Below are 20,431 nucleotides of genomic sequence, written 5' to 3'. Positions count from 1 at the left end.
AAGAGTCGATATAAAAAGTATCCATCTGAGGAAAATTTTGTAGAATATAAAAGATTGCGTAACATCTGCAACAGAATGTGTAGGGACGCAAAACGTCGCTACATTCACTCAACAATTAAAAATCTCTGTCAATCCCATGTTTGGAGTTTTTTAAGGTCAATGGGTGTGGGCAAAACTCCTGTAGCCTGCCACAGTTCCGTTGACCTTAAAGCGCTAAATTCTTTCTTCACTAGCCCTCCCACTACTGTAGATCCTATAACGAAATCAGAGACTCTTTCTTATTTATCTTCTCTTGAACCACCAAACTGTCCCTCTTTCTTTTTCCAGTTGGTTTCTGAAGATGTTATCAAGAGGTGTGTCCGTTCTATTTCAACCAAAGCCATTGGTAGCGATAGCCTCAGCCTTAATATGATTCTACCAGTGTTGGATGACATTGCACCAGTGATCACTCACATTATAAATTATTCACTTTCATGCAATGTCTTCCCAACACTCTGGAAAAGGGCTATCGTTATACCTCTTCCCAAAACCAGCAATCCTACCTCTATGTCCCAATATCGTCCTATATCTATCCTCCCTATCCTCTCTAAGGTCATTGAGTCCATTGTACACGAACAACTTTATTCCTTTCTTACAACTTACAACCTGTTATGTCCTTTCCAATCCGGTTTTCGTCCATCCCACAGCACTGTTGGTACCTTGCTGAAGATAACGGAGGATGTGCGGTGGGCTATGGATAACACCAAGCTCACTGCAATTGCTCTATTGGATTTTATTATTTTATTTATATATTCAAATATTTGTTTATTTTTATGTAGTAATAAAGCCTACATTGAAGAATTGTTTGTTAATTTTATGTTCTTTAGTTAGAATATAAAATTAATTGAAATAATCTTGTCGTGAATATGATAAAGAGTACTTTTGAAACTTTACATCTTATTTATGATGACGAACCAGCAAGTTTACAAAATACTTTACTACACATCATAATACATACCTTCATACATATATACATCTAATTTATAATAATAAAAAAAAATTACGAGATTGTCACGTATGTTGTGACGTACAACGGCAATTTACTAAACGAGGCAATTTACGTTCAAGGAGAAATTTACAGATGTTATCACTGAAGTTTGTGTACATATAATAAACACATATAATAAGTGAACATCGTTTTGATTTGTAATAAGTTTCTTTTCTTTCTCTTCGTAATAATACGATGACTGATTCATGACATTATATATTTGATAAAAAAAAAAACAATAAAAATAATTCCTAAAAAAAGGAATGTTACCCTACAATTTAATTTTTTTTAATAATAAATTCAGTTGAAATTTATATATTAGTTGTAATAATATTTAAAATTCTAATTATAAAATGATTATGGTTATAAACGTAGGTGAGAAACATTTTGCTGAAAATCTTTTCAGTAACCTACCGCCATCTGTGTGATACAAGAAGCAACTTGTACTCTTACAGCCATCTTACAGCAGAACGGAGCAGTACGCTGTATTTGTGCAGACTAATTACCTAAAAGGTTGACATCCATCGCTCTGCGCACTACCGAGAACGGCACCCATTCCAGTTCGCCGAGGGCACACCAAGACTCGCAGTTGACGATGGCCCACAATCCTTGAGCGCCCTCTGGCAGATGGTCAACAATATACAACGACGCCGAAAGTATCTGGAAACCGAAGTTACGTAATAGTTATATACAAATAACGAATGAGGTCGCTTAAAATTAGCTTGAAGATTTATTATAAAATTTCATTTTGTAATTCGTTAAAAAATAATAAATTAAAACAATGCCGCTCTCACGGACGCCCAGTATAAGAGACATATCGAAATTAATGGTAACTGAAATTATTTATTATTTAAGCACCGATAAATAAATAAGGGGAAATTAAATAAAAACATAGGATTGTTAAAAAAATATGTCCATTTATGCTGCGTGTGCAATACACGTGGAGGGATATACGTGCGAATATATATTATACTATTGCGTTCATTCACAAAAGAGAGTAGACATCAGCGGTGGAAGGTGCATGACGACATTAAAGAGCGTCATGTTGTTTTCCATCACGGCATGTGAATCGGTCTTATCGTAAAGCGCGATAACAAATGTTTCACGTCAATAAATGTTTGCTTTGTTTTCAATACAGTTGAATATATTAAACATAAAATTGCAAATTCACTGTTTCACTAACAACGAAATAAAAAACCTAATCAAAACAAAGGAAGTCCGGATTAATTTATAAATATTGGAAAAACGTTAAAAAAATAAAGACAAGTCTGCGTGTAGGCGGCTTTAAAGCTGAAAATAGTTATAGCATTTCCATTTTTGTTAATTGTGAGTACAAGGTTAAATTGATGTTAGCTGCGAGCGGTACACGGCATAATATCTGCCTTTATTAGACTTTGTTAATAATCTCGTTAATTTAAATATTATTGTCTATAAATTATGATGGCTTTAAAGCTTATTCATTGGATTTATTAAACGTGTATTTTTACTAGCGACGTACATTTTATAGTTAAAAAATGCAATGTGTTTAATACAGTAACTATCCCACTGCTGGGTATCTGCTGTAACCTAAATGCTTAGAGATTGTGCCATAAGTCCTTTTGCCGATAGGTAGTTAATATAGAAGAATTTTAATCGATTATATTATAAAGATTACCTCACGTTATATGACTTAGGCACATAATTCGGGAACGTGATAAGGCATGTTTGGTGGCGCTAAGCGCATTGAACTAGAGTATTCTCGGTTAAAATCCAATGTTTTATGTAATGGGCCATTACGATATACATTTAGTGCAAAAAGTCTCATAAAATTGTGGTAACGTTTACTTTGTCTATGTAAAAGATCTAACGAATAAAATATTTTATTAGGATATATAAAATTTGTTACATATTTTCCTCGTACGTTTTCTCTTCATTTAATAGGTATTTGTTATTAAAGATTGAGAGTTACAATACCATAGACTTGGACAAACAAAATTGGGGAAAAATACTAAATAACTAACAAAAACCGGTGATAATAGTACAGCTTTTTTCATTATAGTAGTAAAAACTGTTTTTTCAAGTTTTTTTCAAGCAAATGCTACCAAGACAATAAGCCTGCGGCTTTGCTCGCAATTTTAGGCTTGTTCTTAATGTGTTAGGTAATTAGCCTATATCCGTATATAGTAATTAGAAAAAAGATTTTGTGTTGTTGTGTGACTGTCATTCGAAATTCGAAACATTTGTAGATGTCTAAAATATCTAATAAGAATATATTAACTAGGTAAGTGCCCAAACAGTGACCTGTAATAACATCCAGTTCCATATTAATTGGGCGAATAGTTTTCAATAATTCAACTCACTAACAAAACATAACTTTTAGATAGATGTTTATATTAGTATAATTATTGAATCAAAAAACATAAGGTTAAACCTTAAAATTTTGTGCGTATGAATTTGGGTCGGAGATCTAAAATTAGATAAATGTGATTAATAAAATATAATTGCTCATAAAATAATGTTAACGATTTTATTCTATATTCCAAAAAGGGTAATTTAATTGACATACACTTAACATAAATGTAGGACACATTAATTTAATTCATTGTATTGCGTTTTCTATGTTTCAACTGACCTGTGTTTCGGACGTGATATCAAGCTGAAGAGTGTGTAATCTTCCTGAACAGTCTTCTTTTAACATATCCGCGTCAATGTTACCGGCTTTACTCTGAAAGCCTGCAAACACGTGGTATCCTAAGTCGTCCAACCTCCTGGCCAGGGCGTTTCCTAAGACATTATCACATCCCGTTACCAGCACAGCCTTGCCAGCTGCTGTCACCTACAACACAAAGCACAATCGAAATCAAATCAAAATGGTAATAATTGTTGGAAAAATGGCAACATCGATCAAAACGCTTGCCAGGCTCGGAACTCGCAATCGAGATGTTATTTACATTTTTGCTGCATTTTTTTAAAGTCTTTAACAACAACGCTGTCGATCAATCAAATACTAAAAGTGAATAACGGTTACATGACGCTAGGCTAATATTCAAATGACAATGTCTAGGTATCATAATAGGTACTTTTTTGATATTCGTCGTTACAGGATATTATTATTCTTTATGTATTTGTGAAAGAAAAACTATAAACCGGCCTCCTTGTGCCCGATAATCATTTTACCTTGCTGAGTAGTACTGCAAGGAGTAATACTAACACTGGCGTGTCACAAACTACGGTGATCAATAAATATTATTTACGATTTTAAGTTTCTAGTTTCTGTAGATAAATTAATCTAAATGATGAAGGCTCACTTTAAGATTCATATTTCAAACAACAGTAAACTACTGACTTTTTATATGTCTTATTTGTATTTTTGGAATATATATATTCTTACGATTGGTGATGAAGGATAAATAACATTGTAAAGTATTAGTTGGATAAGAATCTTTCATGTGTATCCACCAACTGTTTTGGAATGGCGTGTCGGAGGTTGCGTTTCCTCGAAGGGAGAGGAAACCTTAGCCCAGCCAAAGGACATTCATTACTGGTAAAGGGGACACCCAGCTCTACACAAAGCCTTATAACCAAAAAAATGATACAGATGATAACAAATATAGCATAACATTTATCTTGATAATTTCAACTTCAAACCCAGGGCTACGTAATACGTATATTTACCGTCATAACGATAATGACATAACGTATAAATTTCATCGTGCGTAAATGATTATATCAGCTTGTTTTTGTGAAACGCTTTAACAAAAAATAGCGACAAGCGTACATTCTAAATGAGTTCTAACTCATTAAAATGAGTGCCACATAAACTTTATTCTTTGGTAAATATTTTTAAAAACCACAAATTATATAAATAACATGCACTCGTATTTAACATAGAAGCGGAGTTATTTAAAAGATTAGTTTCAAAAATGACTACTATAACGTTAACTAAAGGCTAAATTAATAAATATGGCTATTATTTTAACATAGCAATTTTAATCTGATTTGTATTTCAATTACGCCGCTATCAGTAATTTATTTAAAGTTAATGTTATTGTGCTATTTTAATGAATTTTAGCGATTTCAAGTTTAATTTTATGATTACAATACTTTATATTAACAACACATTGTTTTTATATATTAAATTAAGTGTTATTATAATTTTACATAATATTTGAATTTTTAAAAAGTTGTTAAAATACAATTATTTAAATAGATTCTGCGAATCAGTCAATATATATAATTATCGAATAATTGAACAGATCATTTTTTATGAGAAATAATATTGTTGTAAGCTTAATATTCTTTTATAAAAGTCATGTAGACTTCTTAAGATTAAATTAAATATTCATTAACTTTATACAATATACCTATTTATGTTTTATCATTTAGATTTTGTTGAAGTAATTATTTAGTTATATTTTTTATGGTATAGATTGGAGGACGAGTAAATTGGCCAACTAGCCGTGGTCACTGTCCATAGGCAATGACAATCTAAGAAATATTAACCATCGCCAATGCGCCACCAACTTTGAAAACTAAGATTATATTGTTATATCCCTTGTTTCTGTAGTAGTAGTCTGTACTTACTAATTAACCCTATAAATACAACAACACCCTAAAGTTGGGCGGTAGAATATATTATGAGTTGATAACCTACCCAAACGTTCATACAAAAGCTCTACCACCAAGAAGTAGTTACTTTATAAATGGTATCATTGTTACAGTTTATGTGTCGTGTTATCTGTAAAAGTTATGTTAAAATCAAGCGATCTGTCTTAAATATTGCTAATCAGCTGTCTATTATGGATTCGAACTTGTTAACGTAAAATAAAAACGCGAAAAATCCTCTTGTGCTAGAAAAACTGACATAGATGTTAAATATAGATACACAGTATTAAGTCAGTCACTTTTGAAAAGTAAAAAGCTTTTAGTCAGTAGAATAAAGAATGGTAATTGTTTTTGATGTAGCTCTCTTCTGTAAAATAATTTAATAATGCAATTTCAATCAAAATAAGCCCTTTTGAATTTTCATGATACAGAAATACTTTGAGTGTAAGATCAATGGTACCTGAGTCGTAGATTTACACTCAATTCAAATTTCTGATTTCAACGAGAAAAATTAAGAAGTAATATAGTCTACTATTAATATAATTTAACCAAGGCAATTTTACAATCTTTTATAAGACATTTACAATGATTGATGACAATCGAAGCGGTTATAATAGTTCCACCCAGCTGATTGAGCTGAAATATTCACCTTCCTTTCGGTTTTAATATTACAATCTAAGTAAATTCTGTTTATTTTATGTCATGGATTAAATAAAAGCTCTTTTCTAAAAAGGCTTGTTTAATTAAATTTTTATTTCACTTACCACGCAGTCTGTGTTTATTAAGTGTGATAAAAAAGTAGTTTATAAATTTAACAATGGAAATTTATAACAAGAATTTAATTTAGGGCGGGAAACTTGCTAATAAATTATTGATTAGAGTGTAAATAAGAATAAATGTCAAGTATGAAAGGGAGTATTTTTCGATGATACTTTCATTGAATTTGTCGTCGCGTGATTACTTTGTTGGCTTAGATTAAGGTTCGTTTCAAATCAACAACTTTATTTTTAATCTTTTCTCATCGTTACGTTCAGAAAGATAGCTTTTTCCATTCGGATTCTCAAAGGTGTATCACAAAGAAAAAGAAAAAGTAAAATTCGTTTCATACTCTCGTTCAATATATCGACAACGATCAACGGTTGGATAAAATTTATATGAACTCAATTATAGAGCGGTAAGAAACTACGAAAAAGTATATAATCGTAATTTTTTTTATATAAGCAAATCTGAATGAAAATTTCAATGGCCTATGTAGTGACTGGACTATTTATCTCCATAGCGACATTTTGAGATAAGCTTGGCTTAAGTTTCACCTGAATGATTTTTCAAATTGGTTAGGCTTGGCAACTGCTTTCCTAAAAGAATGATAACTTCTATAATATAATTTAGTTTCGTCTTAAGTTGACAAAGATAAAGTAGTCGGTAGAATCTTACCTATAAAACACATATGCACAGCAGTTTCCATGCGAGGACTTGCATTCCCTTACAGACAAATTAGAGTAAGTTAGTAATACATAGACATTTATTGTCTTAACAACTTACTGGTGTGTTCCGGATTTAAATCCGCGTCCAAATGTTTACACAGTATACAGACTGGACGATTTTGTATAGACAAGCCTAATTGAATCAATTATTATTTATATTGACTTTCAGTAACAAAAATAAAATGTACACAAGACTAGACTCTACAATGGTTTTATTATTAGTATTGATATTCAGAATGGAATTCATAGGACGAGCGACGAAATAAAATTTCCTAGAAAATAGACGGTGACAGGTTGATTGATGTCCGTTATAATAACTGCTGAGTGAATGTTTTATTCAGCAATTGTAAGTACTTCTAGCCATGCGTGACGTGATGACGTTCAAGGTAAGTATTTTGGGGTTGCCTAATCGTTAATTCTTAATTCCACCGTCCTCTCTCAATTCTAAGTCACGCACAAATAAAAAAAATGCTATTTACATAATTATTATTACTATATTACTTATGTTCTTATTTGATTAATAATATTATTTATAAAAATTACATTATCTTGTAGATTTTTAGTAGATAATTTAGTCGCACTTAATATGAAAACTAGAATAGAATGTAACGTTTAAAATAAACGTAGCACATAATAAATGAAGGCAAAATACGTTCTATAAGAGTTTCCTTTTCAATTGAAAGTATGAAGCCCTTAAAAAGCATCTTTAAAGAGAACAGACTTCATTTAAAATTATGCAGTATTGTTATTTCGCTTCTTATTATTAGTTTGTGGGTTGGCTTTAGTATCCGGTTGCGAGAGTTTGGGGACAACTCCGGTTACTCTATTTGATCTATTTAATAGCACAGATTAAATATAGGTGTGTTCTATTATAAGCTGACACGATGAACATTGACGACAACTCACAAGGATTTGGTCAGACAGAAAGCTTGAAAATTATCGCAGGACTTCCTTACATAACGTTGTTTAGCGCTACGAACTAAATTTGAAACTTCATCACCAAAGGAAATTAAATAGGGATGAAAACGGAAATTGGTAATTAGGATTCTGTTTATAAATAATAGTCAGTGTATCAGTGTTTGTAGAAATTTAATCCCTGAGGGGATAATAAAAGACGAAAGTATAATTTATACTTTGGAAGTACGTAGTTAATTTATCGAAAAGGAAATGTCACGGATCGACTTGAAAATAAAAATACGTACGCAAATTATATTTGAAGATATTTATGGGACGCTGTGACGCATGTAATGAAATAAAGTAATAGATATTCGGAAAATATTTATAAGTCGAATACGTAAAATCCACGTATGAGCACTTTTTCTATCAATCTACTGCAGACGATTTTCTCAGAACCTACTAGATGAAAACTGTTAAAATTTGGTACTTGTGAAGAATTCCCTTTTGTGTTTATCTTTAGCCCTTATTTGTTTACGGCGGAACTATGGCCGCAAGCGTAAAGGTTAAAAAGGGGAAAGGGCAAAGGTTAAAAAAGAGGAGCTGGCCAGATCAGGTTACCCAAACGTCTGACATTTGATAATAATCAAGCAATACCAGAAATATCCCTAGTCGTAAATCCATTTGAGTAATCGACTAGTATTATAAAATTTTAATTTTTAGGTTTTCATATCTAAATATCGAGCTAATTATTATTGGTCTCTCTGGGGTTCTTTAGATCTGGAGATGGACGTTTAAAATTTTTAATAGAACGCGTATATAGCAGCTATGACATGTCAAATAATAATAACAATAAAAAGTCCAAGCCCGAAGGCGGTAGGGAAGCAGGAGTTTGACTCTTGGCTGGTTTTATTATTATAGCGAGGGAAACAAAAGTAATTTCTCTCATATTAACAATAATTTAAGACCATTAAGTTAGAAAGTAGATTTTGAGCACATTACACGTTTATATGTTGGGAAAGAAAGGTTTAAGATGTATATTTAGGAGTGACTATTTTGTGAAAACGACCGTTAACCTATTTTTAAATTGGACTTTCGAATAGAGTGGATGACGCAAGTGACTGTGCCGAGGTTGGCAGCACATAGCAAATGCTACCTACACGTAGAATTGCATACGTATTTCACTGGATTGACAATAATAAAGTTCAATGTAACACTTTTAATTAATGAAACCTTAGAAAGAAAATACTTTATATTTAAAACATTTATCGTGGCTCAAGCATTTCGAATTCCTTTTCGACTTGCACGGATAAATAAATATGCCTATATAGTTTATTAAAGGACAAACAAAGGCAAAAAAGTCTTGGTATTTTGGGTCAGGATCGTCACCGGGGTCTGTAGAATACCGTCCCAAAGTTTCGTCATAGTTCCCACTATATAATATTAAAGCTAAGGAACGCTTACAGGTCACATAAAAATGATAAGATCAATTAGTTGTCAATTATCTGTGCAATTATGTAGAACTGTTCAAAAATTAACATTACTTAGCCTTACCGTTTACACACTTGTCCCAGATTTTTTTACCAAGCGTCTCATGACATGCAAAATAATTTACCTCTATACACTGGGTAAGTCTGAAAGGCAGTAAAATTGGAAGCAAGAGGTATAATAAAATAATAGACTAGGAAATCATAGGGGACGATCATATTCATATTCATTCTTATTTATGTAGATAATGTTTGAAAAAAAATTAACGTAATTAAAGATTCTTGTAAAAATCTAATTCAAAAGTAATTAATAGGATGTATTTGATTTTTGGTATAATGGCTAATTTATTTTTTAATTTAAGTCTGGATATATCAGAGTTTATGCTACATTATATGTTATTTATCTCTACCGATAAGTTAAAACATGTATTGATATACATTGATAATAACAGTATGCTGTATAGAGATATAACATTTCTAATACGTTATAAAAAAATAAAATAGTTTAGTTAACTTAATATCTAGCCGAATTAATGTTTAATGGTACCTTGTGTAATGAACTACCATAAATTACCTTACAATTATTTATATAGTAGACCTCTTTACAAGCATATATAAACGGTCTAACTGATATTAGAGGCTATTATATAAGGCTACACGACATCTTTTTTATCAAGTAATTCTTAGTAAATACCAGGAGTTTTTAAGGGTTTATATATCCATATCTATGCTAACTGCATGAGTACGTAAGATGGTGATCACGAGTCTGAACTCTCTTCAGATGTATCAAATTACGTTCCCAAGCAAGCAGGAATAGATAATGCGTCTACATTTGTGCATCGTAATGTATGTATTTTATCTATGTCTCCTACAAGAATAACCGTCATGGTTGAAATTTATTAAGAGAACATCATTACAATTATCGTAGTCAATATTGCTATAAAATAAGCTATTTTTATCTTCAGAAGAAAATATTTTATTCACATATAGGTTGTATATACCTATATGTCGAAGCGTCAAACAGTTAATAAGGATGTATGTATTATTTATCATATATACTGGTGACGTCAGTATGACGTAAAACACATGACAGTGAAAAAAAGGATATTTGAAAGCATATTGAAGAAAAGATATTACGAATGCGTACAACTAGACTTATATTTCGAATATCATGATGTTTGATAAGGAGCTGATGCCTGTCTCTTCGTTGTATATATATAGATATATGTGAGTTATATTATTTATTTATTTATTTTATGGAATAGGTTGGCGGACGAGCATATGGGCCACCTGATGGTAAGTGGTAATATATATATATATATTAACTATTTCTTACATCGTCAATGCGCCACCAACCTTGGGAACTAAGATGCTATGTCCCTTGTGCCTGTAGTTACACTGGCTCACTCATCCTTCAAACCGGAACATAACAATACTACGTACTGTTTTTTAGCGGTAGAATAACTGATGAGTGGGTGGTACCTACCCAGCCGGGCTTGCACAACGCCCTACCACCAAGTCCTATACATGTATATATATATATATATATATATCATATTCTGTACCAGATATTAAAGATGACTGGAGTGTTTACACAAATTATTTTTTGTAGGAGTGTAACAAATACATTTCGTAGGTATTAAACGCAGAACAGAAAAGAACGAATATCGACCAAAGACGGTACTATAAAGTTAAAGTAATTTTAATGTATATTCATTTCTATAAAACTAGCAAGTTTCTTGTAGTTATTCCCAAGTTGAATCTAAATTCCGGACCGACGGTAACTTCATATTTATCCGACTACAAAATTACGATTCAATGAATTCCGTATATTTAGATTGAAACACTTTATATTCGATTATAAACCCCTAAAGGTAAATTATAATAAATATATGTTTAGCAATAAATGTGTTGTTTTTGAAATTTTAAAATAAATTAAATTTTCCGCTTCTCTTTAAAATTGATTAAGCATTGTGTTAAAATTTGTGGTTAACGACACGATATCTGGAATTGAAATTTGATCAACCACCTTATAGATTAGTCCACACTACGGTGTTAAATTAATTTAAAAAGAAATAACAATTATTTCACATTTTGTTTAGATAACCTTTTCATCAATTCTAACGTTGTGATATAAAATATAATATATAATATGCGGTGCTGTAGAAAATATTTGTACGAAATTTTTCTGACCAGATTTTATGTTTGAAAACGATCGCTCCGTACAATATAATACTTGTCTCAATAGTATTCAAGTCAAAACGCGTTCTGGCCGTTAGTTCTCTTAGTACAATATTTTCCAGCTCAGATCTCAACAGAGATAGGCTACAAGTACCTCTTCTTACAAGTTCATAGCGTATTAAATGGATTTAAATACATCGGTTGAACGAAAAAGGGTTATTTAAAAACATTAAGAACATTCATAGTATTTGAGTTAAACCCCTGTATATATAACACGACTAGACAATTTTATATTTATTATATTTTATAAAGATTATTCAAACATCATTTTGGCTTGTATGAAGAGGTCGTTATGTATTTTATATTATTTTGTTATTGTTCGTCCCAAAAATATATTAACGACTTACGTACATGATTCTCGAGTTATAAAATGCCTCGTCCTATTGTCTTCACTATTAACAGAAGGGCTGGTTCCACCTATTACTCACTACATCAACTATTCAAACTATATCATGACAGTAGCTATTTTTAGTTTTGATTGAATTGTAGTTTATTATATACTTGAGTCATAAAGCTAAGACAAAATATAAGATAACGATACAAAATACATGTAAGATTTATAAAAGATAAGTTTAGTACCTGATTACCATATTTAACTAACCGTAATTGTTAAATTGTATACGTGACTGAACAACCGTTCGGTAAAGACGTTGAAGTGGAAACGAGTTCGAAATTTAAATAAACTTAAAACTCAACCACGAATCTTTCTAATTCAGCTGATTATACTCGATGTACGTTCGTTTTCTTGTCGAAATAATTACTTAAGTTTATTAAGGTTTTATACATCACATCATAATAATGAAAATGTTGTCTTTAAACTTTATTTAGCGTCTTGGTGGTTGGGCTTTGTGCAAGCTCGTTTGGGTAGGTACCACTCACTCATCAGTTGTTCTACCGCCAAATAACAGTACTCAGTATTGTTGTGTTCCGGTTTGAGTGGTGAGTGAGCCAGTGTAACTACAGGCACAAAGGACATAACATCTTAGATCCCAAGGTTGGTAGCACATTGATGATTAAGGGAATAGTTAATATTTCTTACAGTGGCCCATATGCTCATCCGTCAACTTACACCATAAAAAAATGAAAAAAAATCATCTTATGGTAAGTGGTTTCATTCGCTCAAAGACTTTTAATAAGGTATAAATCATTCCTTACAACGATAACGCGCCCAAGCTCATGGTTGGCGATAGGTTGGATGTGTTATGAAGATATTACATCCCTTGTTCCTGTTTTTACATTGGCCAACTCATCTTTCTACCGGTAACGATGATTTGCCGGGCGATAATTGATGAGTATGATATGAACAGAAGGGAATCCCTAGCATATTTAATGATAACTGTCCCACATCGCACGGGATTAATAAGGGTTTTAAATATCACAATTAAATTACTATCAAGCCTATCATTCGTATACTAAAAGCTATAATTCTGTAAAATCCATTTTTTTACATATACATATATATTCAGTTTAACTGATTAAATAAGTCAATAAATATTATAAAACAGATTAAAAACAGCTCTATATATATAATAAAATTGGAGAGTCTGTTTGTAATATTAAAATAGCCTATAATTAAAATATTTTTTACTCAATGCATATGCATGTATACACGGTACATATACCAAAATAAGATTTTTAACAATTTTTGTCTGTCTGTCTGTCTGTTTGTTCCAGCTAATCTCTGAAACGGCTGGACCGATTTCGACGAGACTTTCATTGGCAGATAACTGATATGAGGGAGTAACTTAGGTTTCAAAATTTTTTTTTTGTTAAATTCAAACGCGTACAAGGTCACGGGCACAGTTTGTACTAAATATAAAGGGAGTTAAATTGAAGGAAAAATAAGCAATAATATTCATAAATTATTTCTAAAGACAAAAAATTAAATAAAAATACTTCCAAGTAAGCTTAACAAAAATGTCATGTAATAAGCAAATATACCTGCTCTATTTACGAAACGTACTTCCCATCTCTTATTATGGAATAAGCTCCTTGATGGGACCATAAAATTGTTTATAGACTGGTAATGGAAAATTCGCTATGGTTGGTTCAGTGCTCACAAAAGAGGTTCTTGTTGGTAAAAAAATCTTCAAATGACTATGATTATGTTATAACATACAAATTTATTATATTTTTATTATGCAAAACTAATACCTATGGATTTTTTTGAGAACTACATATCACTTTAATTCGGTTTGGACTATTCACTAACATCACATACATATATATAATATTATGTTTAATATATAACCGTTAACAAACTACAACTAGACTGTTTTTTTTTCGTACCGGTTTTTCATGTAATTCGATTTCACTCTATTTCGACCCAATTAACATTTTAGGGACAATACAGTAGACACAAAAGCTAAGATTGTAATGACGTCTGTGGGCGTCTACTATCCGAGAAGTGATAACCTAAAAAAAGTCAAACAACTTGTCGATAAATTATATTTACTTTTTGTTTTTTACATTTTATGAAATTTAAAAACAAAAAAGTATTTTTTACAAGTACAATGCTGTTGCTGAAAGTATGATTCTGACGACGCCAAATGTACCAGAGACAATAATCCATATTAATCGATAAACATATTCCCAGACTAAGTGAAAGTCCCTCGTTTAATTTCATAGACATTTTTATATCTTTTTTTATAAATACATATAATAAATATTAATGTTCACTGCTAAGGTTCAGGCCACTTCTTTTCAGGAGAAGGTTTGAAGTATTGACTTTATAAATATTCTACACTTAAAAATATTGGTTTATAAATATTCCATAGATAATGTTTTGGTGTCAGGTTATGATATGAAGTAGCTGATAGCTGAGTGGTAACACAGACTGTTACAAAGCTCTACCGCCGAAATAGATTACCGCATTCAAAGCGAATACTAACATTACAGTGCATGCAGAATAGATCGTAGCTGTGTTTGAGTGTTTGTAGGTCGAAGTTATGCACCTGAAACTGGAGCTATTATTACTGAGCTCATTCACACCCTCACGTAATGATACTAACTATTCACAGTACTCCTTTATTTCTTTCTTTAAGCATACGTCGTAAAATAGCCCCATATATGTGTCATATTAGAAGTGAATTTTAATTTGGCATCTATACTAGGAGATATTATTATAACTACGATATTTTCTTGTAAATCTAAATGTTATTTATTTATATACGATATTTAAATTGTCATGTTACAGGATTAAAATGAGAGCTACCTACGATTCGTAATAAAGAGGCTTCTTTACCGAGAAAATAAGATTCATTGTCATATATACACATACAATTAGACCTTTATCTCTCATAAAAAAGTATACGCTCTTTATTATATATATATTTTATGAACTTATATTTTTATTCATTAAATGTTAGCACTAAAAACTATATTTGTAATTAAAAATCACTATTTTATAATATTTTTTAAGTAACGAATTACAAATTAATCTGATACATTGCTTAAAGTTAATCGATTATGTTTATTAAGGTTAAAATAGTACACATATCATTAATTTGGGACGTTTTGGCTCGTGAATCTCGGGTATATGATGTAACGATATACATATATTAAGTAGGTATATCGTCGTTCATTATAAACATCTTTGCGTGGTATCAAATGTAGAGTATTTTCGACAATAAAAGTGATATTTCCTTTAGCTGTGTTATAGTTCGTATCACTAACGGACTAATTACGACATAGTAACAGATATACGTTATAATTAATGTGCAATTCATGTCATTGTCAAAGAAAATTTGTCACGTTTTGTAGGAACATTTCTTGCGTATGTTGTTGGCATCATAGTTTAACCCAATGCACTTTACGCCTACGCTTTCGGAATAATTTTATTCCCACATTACAATTTCCAAGTTGTTTTTATTGCAGGCAGTAAACGTCTCCTTACGGCTTTTATCATTTCATAGCTATCTTGATATTGGTTTTCTGATCCATTTCATTTAACTGAACTACCCTTCATAGTTTAAGTTTAGCAGAGCGACTTTCTGCTAAATAAGTATTATTTATAAAGTTATCTTTTTATTGCTTTGTATAACACAACCTACGCAGATGTGATTCACTGAAGCTCTGTAGTGTGTGGGATGGTAGAATGTCGAAAAATTCAAGGATCATATTTAAATTGGCGCCGTTCGACTAGCTATTAATATTGTGTGTCAGCTTACTTCTTTTCGTGAATTACAAGTAAGTCATTAATTATGTTACAAAAAGAAATGGGAACATGTTTTGTTAGTTGGTCATGTTTTGTGAACAGATATGTAATATATGAACAAAATATATTTATCTTGATAAAAAATAATAGGAATACGAAACGAATATGTTACTACGGAAAAATAATATAGAAAACGGATTGGTAAACACAACGAGAAATAGATATCTAGTAATGTGTCAGTTCTAACATTTTAAATATTAAGTATTTGAATGTAGTAAGATTACTTTAGATAATGACCATGATACACAAATGCGAAATGGAATCCGTGACAATATAGTAAAGAGGAAGTTAACAGCCTCTAAATATTAAATTGCTAGGCAAAGTTCCTCTTGAGACGAACTTTGGTTTAGAGTTTATTGTGTAATGCTACTCCTATGCGTGTTCGTGAATACACAAGCAGCAGAGTCATCTGAGACGCGGTACCAGTTCCTCACGATGTTTAATTCACCGCCGAGCACGAGATAAATTATAAAAACAAATAAACACATGCAAACATGGAGCTGCTTATGCTTTAATCCTGTAATCTTTGGGTAAGATTCACATTCAGCCAATAATCTACATTAATCGATAAACATTAAAGTATTAGCGTGCAAATGTCTCATAACAGAGACTCTCTTATTAAGACAGCTTTAAATTGATTTCATTACGCATTTTTACTAGAAAGGTATTATAATACTACCCTTCACATATTATGCCTCTGCTAGGCACAAACGGGTCATATTTTAAATATTTATTAGGAAGAAAAACTACCAAATGGCTAACCTGATTTTTAGTAGCGTTTGTAAGAAATATTATCCATAAATTCATACATATCACCAATGCGAAATGAATAGAAAATATACAATAGAATATATGATGAGTGTAGAATACACGCTGCCTATCCAGACGGTTTTACATAAAGCTCTTATACAAGAAACTTAGTAGAGTTTGCCTGTATTTGAACCCGTGATGTTCGCCCAAGACCCACGTGTGTTACGCATCGGGCCATCACTGCTCTGTGTGACATAATGCGAACAGCATAATAGTGTGTTGCTTGTCGCCCACTACAACCCCACTATGGCCACGCTCCAAATGTTTCAAAGCAGCATAATTTCAAATTGCTTTAAAAATACCGAGAGGTTGCGTTTCATAAATTATACAAAGGAAATTTTATGAGTTATCCTAACATATTGCATATTTGTAATTATTTGCTTTTTTAAATTTAATTTATATATAAAATGTGATGGTGGTTGTCTGGTAGTCATAGCTTTAGAAAACCTTTGTTATATGTATATTAGATACTTTTTAACTTTGCTATTTAATTAAAATTTGTATGTGTATTAGTTTTGGTGAGAGATTCTCTTTGAAGTTGCTTAAAAATTAAAACGCAATATATATATTTTACTTTCAATACTAACGTCCATATAGTCAATATGAGTGGTTAATTTTATGTTTCTTAAAATGTTATTATGATAAAAGATGAAACTATTAACATACTAACTCATATTAGTCCGATTTCGTTCAACTAGTGTTTGACTTTGATGATAATAATAATAGTTATAAGAAAAATCAGTTGACAAACAGATGAAAAAAAGATACTGCAAGATCTTGTCCGTTTATTTATTAGGTTTCAATGTAAATATTTTAAACGTGTCAAATGATTCGACTTAATATAATATAGATCAAATTAAAGAGATTATATACGAATCGCGAACCAGCTAATTTTAATTTTAAATAGAAAATCTGATTCTTACTTGAACAATGAACCCGCCCATTGAAGGAGTCCATTCATTTAAATTGAGGCAATGGTTAAATTAAAATTAATTACTTAAAGTATTTAATAAAGCAAAATACAGGAAGTCTGACGATAGTAGTCCGTTAGCAGAACTTTGTTATACTATTAAACGTTGCGTTTTTCACTTACAAAAGAGTTTTAAATAGAATAAGCGTTTTTTAAGCGTTTTAGATTTTTGCTATGAATTTATTAACAAACAAAGTGTATTTTTAACTGTTAGTGTTGCTAAACACTATACAAATTAAAAAAAATTATAATATATGGGATTACTTTTACTATTAGCTTTTTTTCGTTAATGTTTTCGACAGTTCAAAATAATACTTTAGGTGGTGTTTTTATATTTCGAACTATATTTTTCATGTTAAAAGTTCTCGTGCTTAAAGTATTGTTTCGGACATATTGTGTTAAATCGAATAGCAACTCAAGCGAAAATAATTAACTTTTAACAGCATTCCAACTTCGATTAAAGTTTGACATAATTATGAATATTATTTATATTTTCTTTCAAAGTCTGATAGAGAAATGAATTAATTTTTGTATCAAGCGAAATCTCTTTTACTTAAAAATGAAACTCTGTGTGGGCGGATACGATTGCGTTTGTGGGCGAATCGGGGGCACTTTTTATCCGCTCCAGAGGGGATGGCCAAGAATAAGTGTTTCTCTGTTAAAGAATGTTTGTTTGTCGTTCGAAATATACTTTCTATTACTTTTGTTTTTACTGTTTTTATTACCGACGTAGAATTAGATTAGAATTTTATTTATTTAAGTAAATCAAGTACCAAAGTATAGTTTTTTTCATATACCACATAATTCAATTGAATTTGGTTAAGACCGTATGATAGGTCAGAAGTACTGTCGGCTAAAGACTTTTAATATAATGTTGTTCTTTAAGCTACATACTTATCAGCGCATTTTTTTTCAGGATTACTCGTATAGTTAACGTGTCAGCTGCATCCTTGACATGATCTGTTATTGTTCTTCTACATATTTGCTGGCCATGGCTGTCATATTGATCGACAATGAGGTTGTGGAAAGCGTGTTATTTATGATTAAATTTGAATTTGTGATAATTACAATTTATTATCACACCCTTTATTTGGTTGGTATATGAGTAAAGTCCATTTTCATTTGTTTCTTCTATCGAGCATATTTCAGAATATGCGTATTTTTCTGTCTATTGTGACTAAAATGTAAATAAATATTTACCTGAAGATTGTGGTAGAACCAGAGCGAGCCGGTAACGGAGATAGCGAACCACAGGAATAAAGTGAACACGGAGATCTGGCTCACGTGTAGCGCGTTCAGCAGAGCGGAGAGGACCACGGCCAGCGCGTGACACAGCACTATCGGCAAGGCACAACGATCGATAATGTCCCATGGCACCTCCTAAGAAAGATGGTATATCTTTTATGTATAAAATCAAATATGTTATAAATAATTTATCACCTACATACAATTCAATAGACGTCAGCGACGGAACACTTTTTTCTATCCAGTAGCGTTTTGATTTGACATCAAAAATAGAACGCAGCCCTTCAAAATGGCTCAAAAGTGAAGAATCAGCCAGTAAATATCCTACTGCTGGGCAAAGGTCCCATTTAAAGAAGAAGGCGTATTGATCAAAACCGCATTAGCGAGTAAGCTAAATTTAAATTAAAAATATCGATTTATTTATAATAATCAAGCACATATGAATCACAATGTCTAAAAATAAACACGAACATGCGTTTGTATAAAAAATAAAAGAATCTTTTGTTACAATTCGTCAATAGATTGAACGAGTTCCGAACAAATAAAATCTCGCCTTTATGGTCGATAACAAACAGTATATGGTGAACGTTTTGAATGACAGGTTTTTATAAACCGATAACCACAATTGAAAACCAATTGAGATTTTTTTACTACAAAAGACTGTTGATCCGCTTCAAACGCTAATGTGAATATGTTAATAATACGAACTACGAAATCTATGCAGAAATGAAAATATTGAAGTAAGATCAATCGTAAATGCTTTAACGGTCAATCAATATTTGCTCGTAAACTAAACGGCGCAAGCCATTCCTGTAGAAAACAAAATAAATATAAGCAGATGTTTTAGAGTTCCATAAATATACTAGCCAAAAGTAAGTATTCTTAGTATCGAGTGAAAATATACGATGAGTTAGTTAGCTGTTCGCTCAACACGTTACGTCAGAGTTTGCATAAATAGATAAAGAATGCTGATGAAGCGACGAAGGAAACAAGAAATGGCACTCTAGATCATCTTCCCTGTTGCATGGCGCGCTTTGCTATTGTAAGCATCTTTAGCATTAAATTGTGCTTTTTCTATTCACAACAACTGTCCTTGAAAACTCGAGTTATCACAAAGTACCTTTGCCTATATTTTTGTTCATTCTTAAAGTATCACATGTATTTGTATTTACATTTAGGTGTATATATTCATTTTAATGTAAAATGATCTGAAATATTTTAAATGTCAGCTATTAATAGTACATGCCAAAAAACGTGTTTATTTTTTTAACGTATTAATAGTACTTTCAATAAAATTGTTCCAGTGATATATAATACATGAATACTTTTTGTATGATAAAAGAATTTATTTCTGGATTTAAATGCGTTTGACTATCATCCCTTGCTCAGCGGTAAAGGAAATAAATTATGAAAATGTGTCGAATGAAAATCTGCTGTCAGTGTATCCAGGAAACTCCACAAAAGAAGAGCAGA

At 31.3% G+C, this 20,431-nt stretch overlaps 1 protein-coding gene across 1 annotated transcript in view; it reads right to left on the bottom strand.

The window, feature by feature from the left end:
* The window catches only part of LOC124543615 (D-beta-hydroxybutyrate dehydrogenase, mitochondrial), a 42,554-nt gene that overhangs the window by 10,841 nt on the left and 11,282 nt on the right, over window positions 1-20,431 (bottom strand). Inside the window, exons 3-5 of the mRNA XM_047121864.1 lie at window positions 18,914-19,093; window positions 3,639-3,842; window positions 1,534-1,687 (exon numbers count right to left, since the gene is read on the bottom strand). Coding sequence (XP_046977820.1) covers window positions 1,534-1,687; window positions 3,639-3,842; window positions 18,914-19,093 — 538 coding nt within the window. The remainder of the gene's footprint in view (window positions 1-1,533; window positions 1,688-3,638; window positions 3,843-18,913; window positions 19,094-20,431) is intronic.

This window comes from Vanessa cardui, chromosome 3 (genome assembly GCF_905220365.1).
Source record: "Vanessa cardui chromosome 3, ilVanCard2.1, whole genome shotgun sequence".
Taxonomy (NCBI): domain Eukaryota; kingdom Metazoa; phylum Arthropoda; class Insecta; order Lepidoptera; family Nymphalidae; genus Vanessa; species Vanessa cardui.
This window is presented reverse-complemented; position numbering and strand designations above follow the sequence as displayed.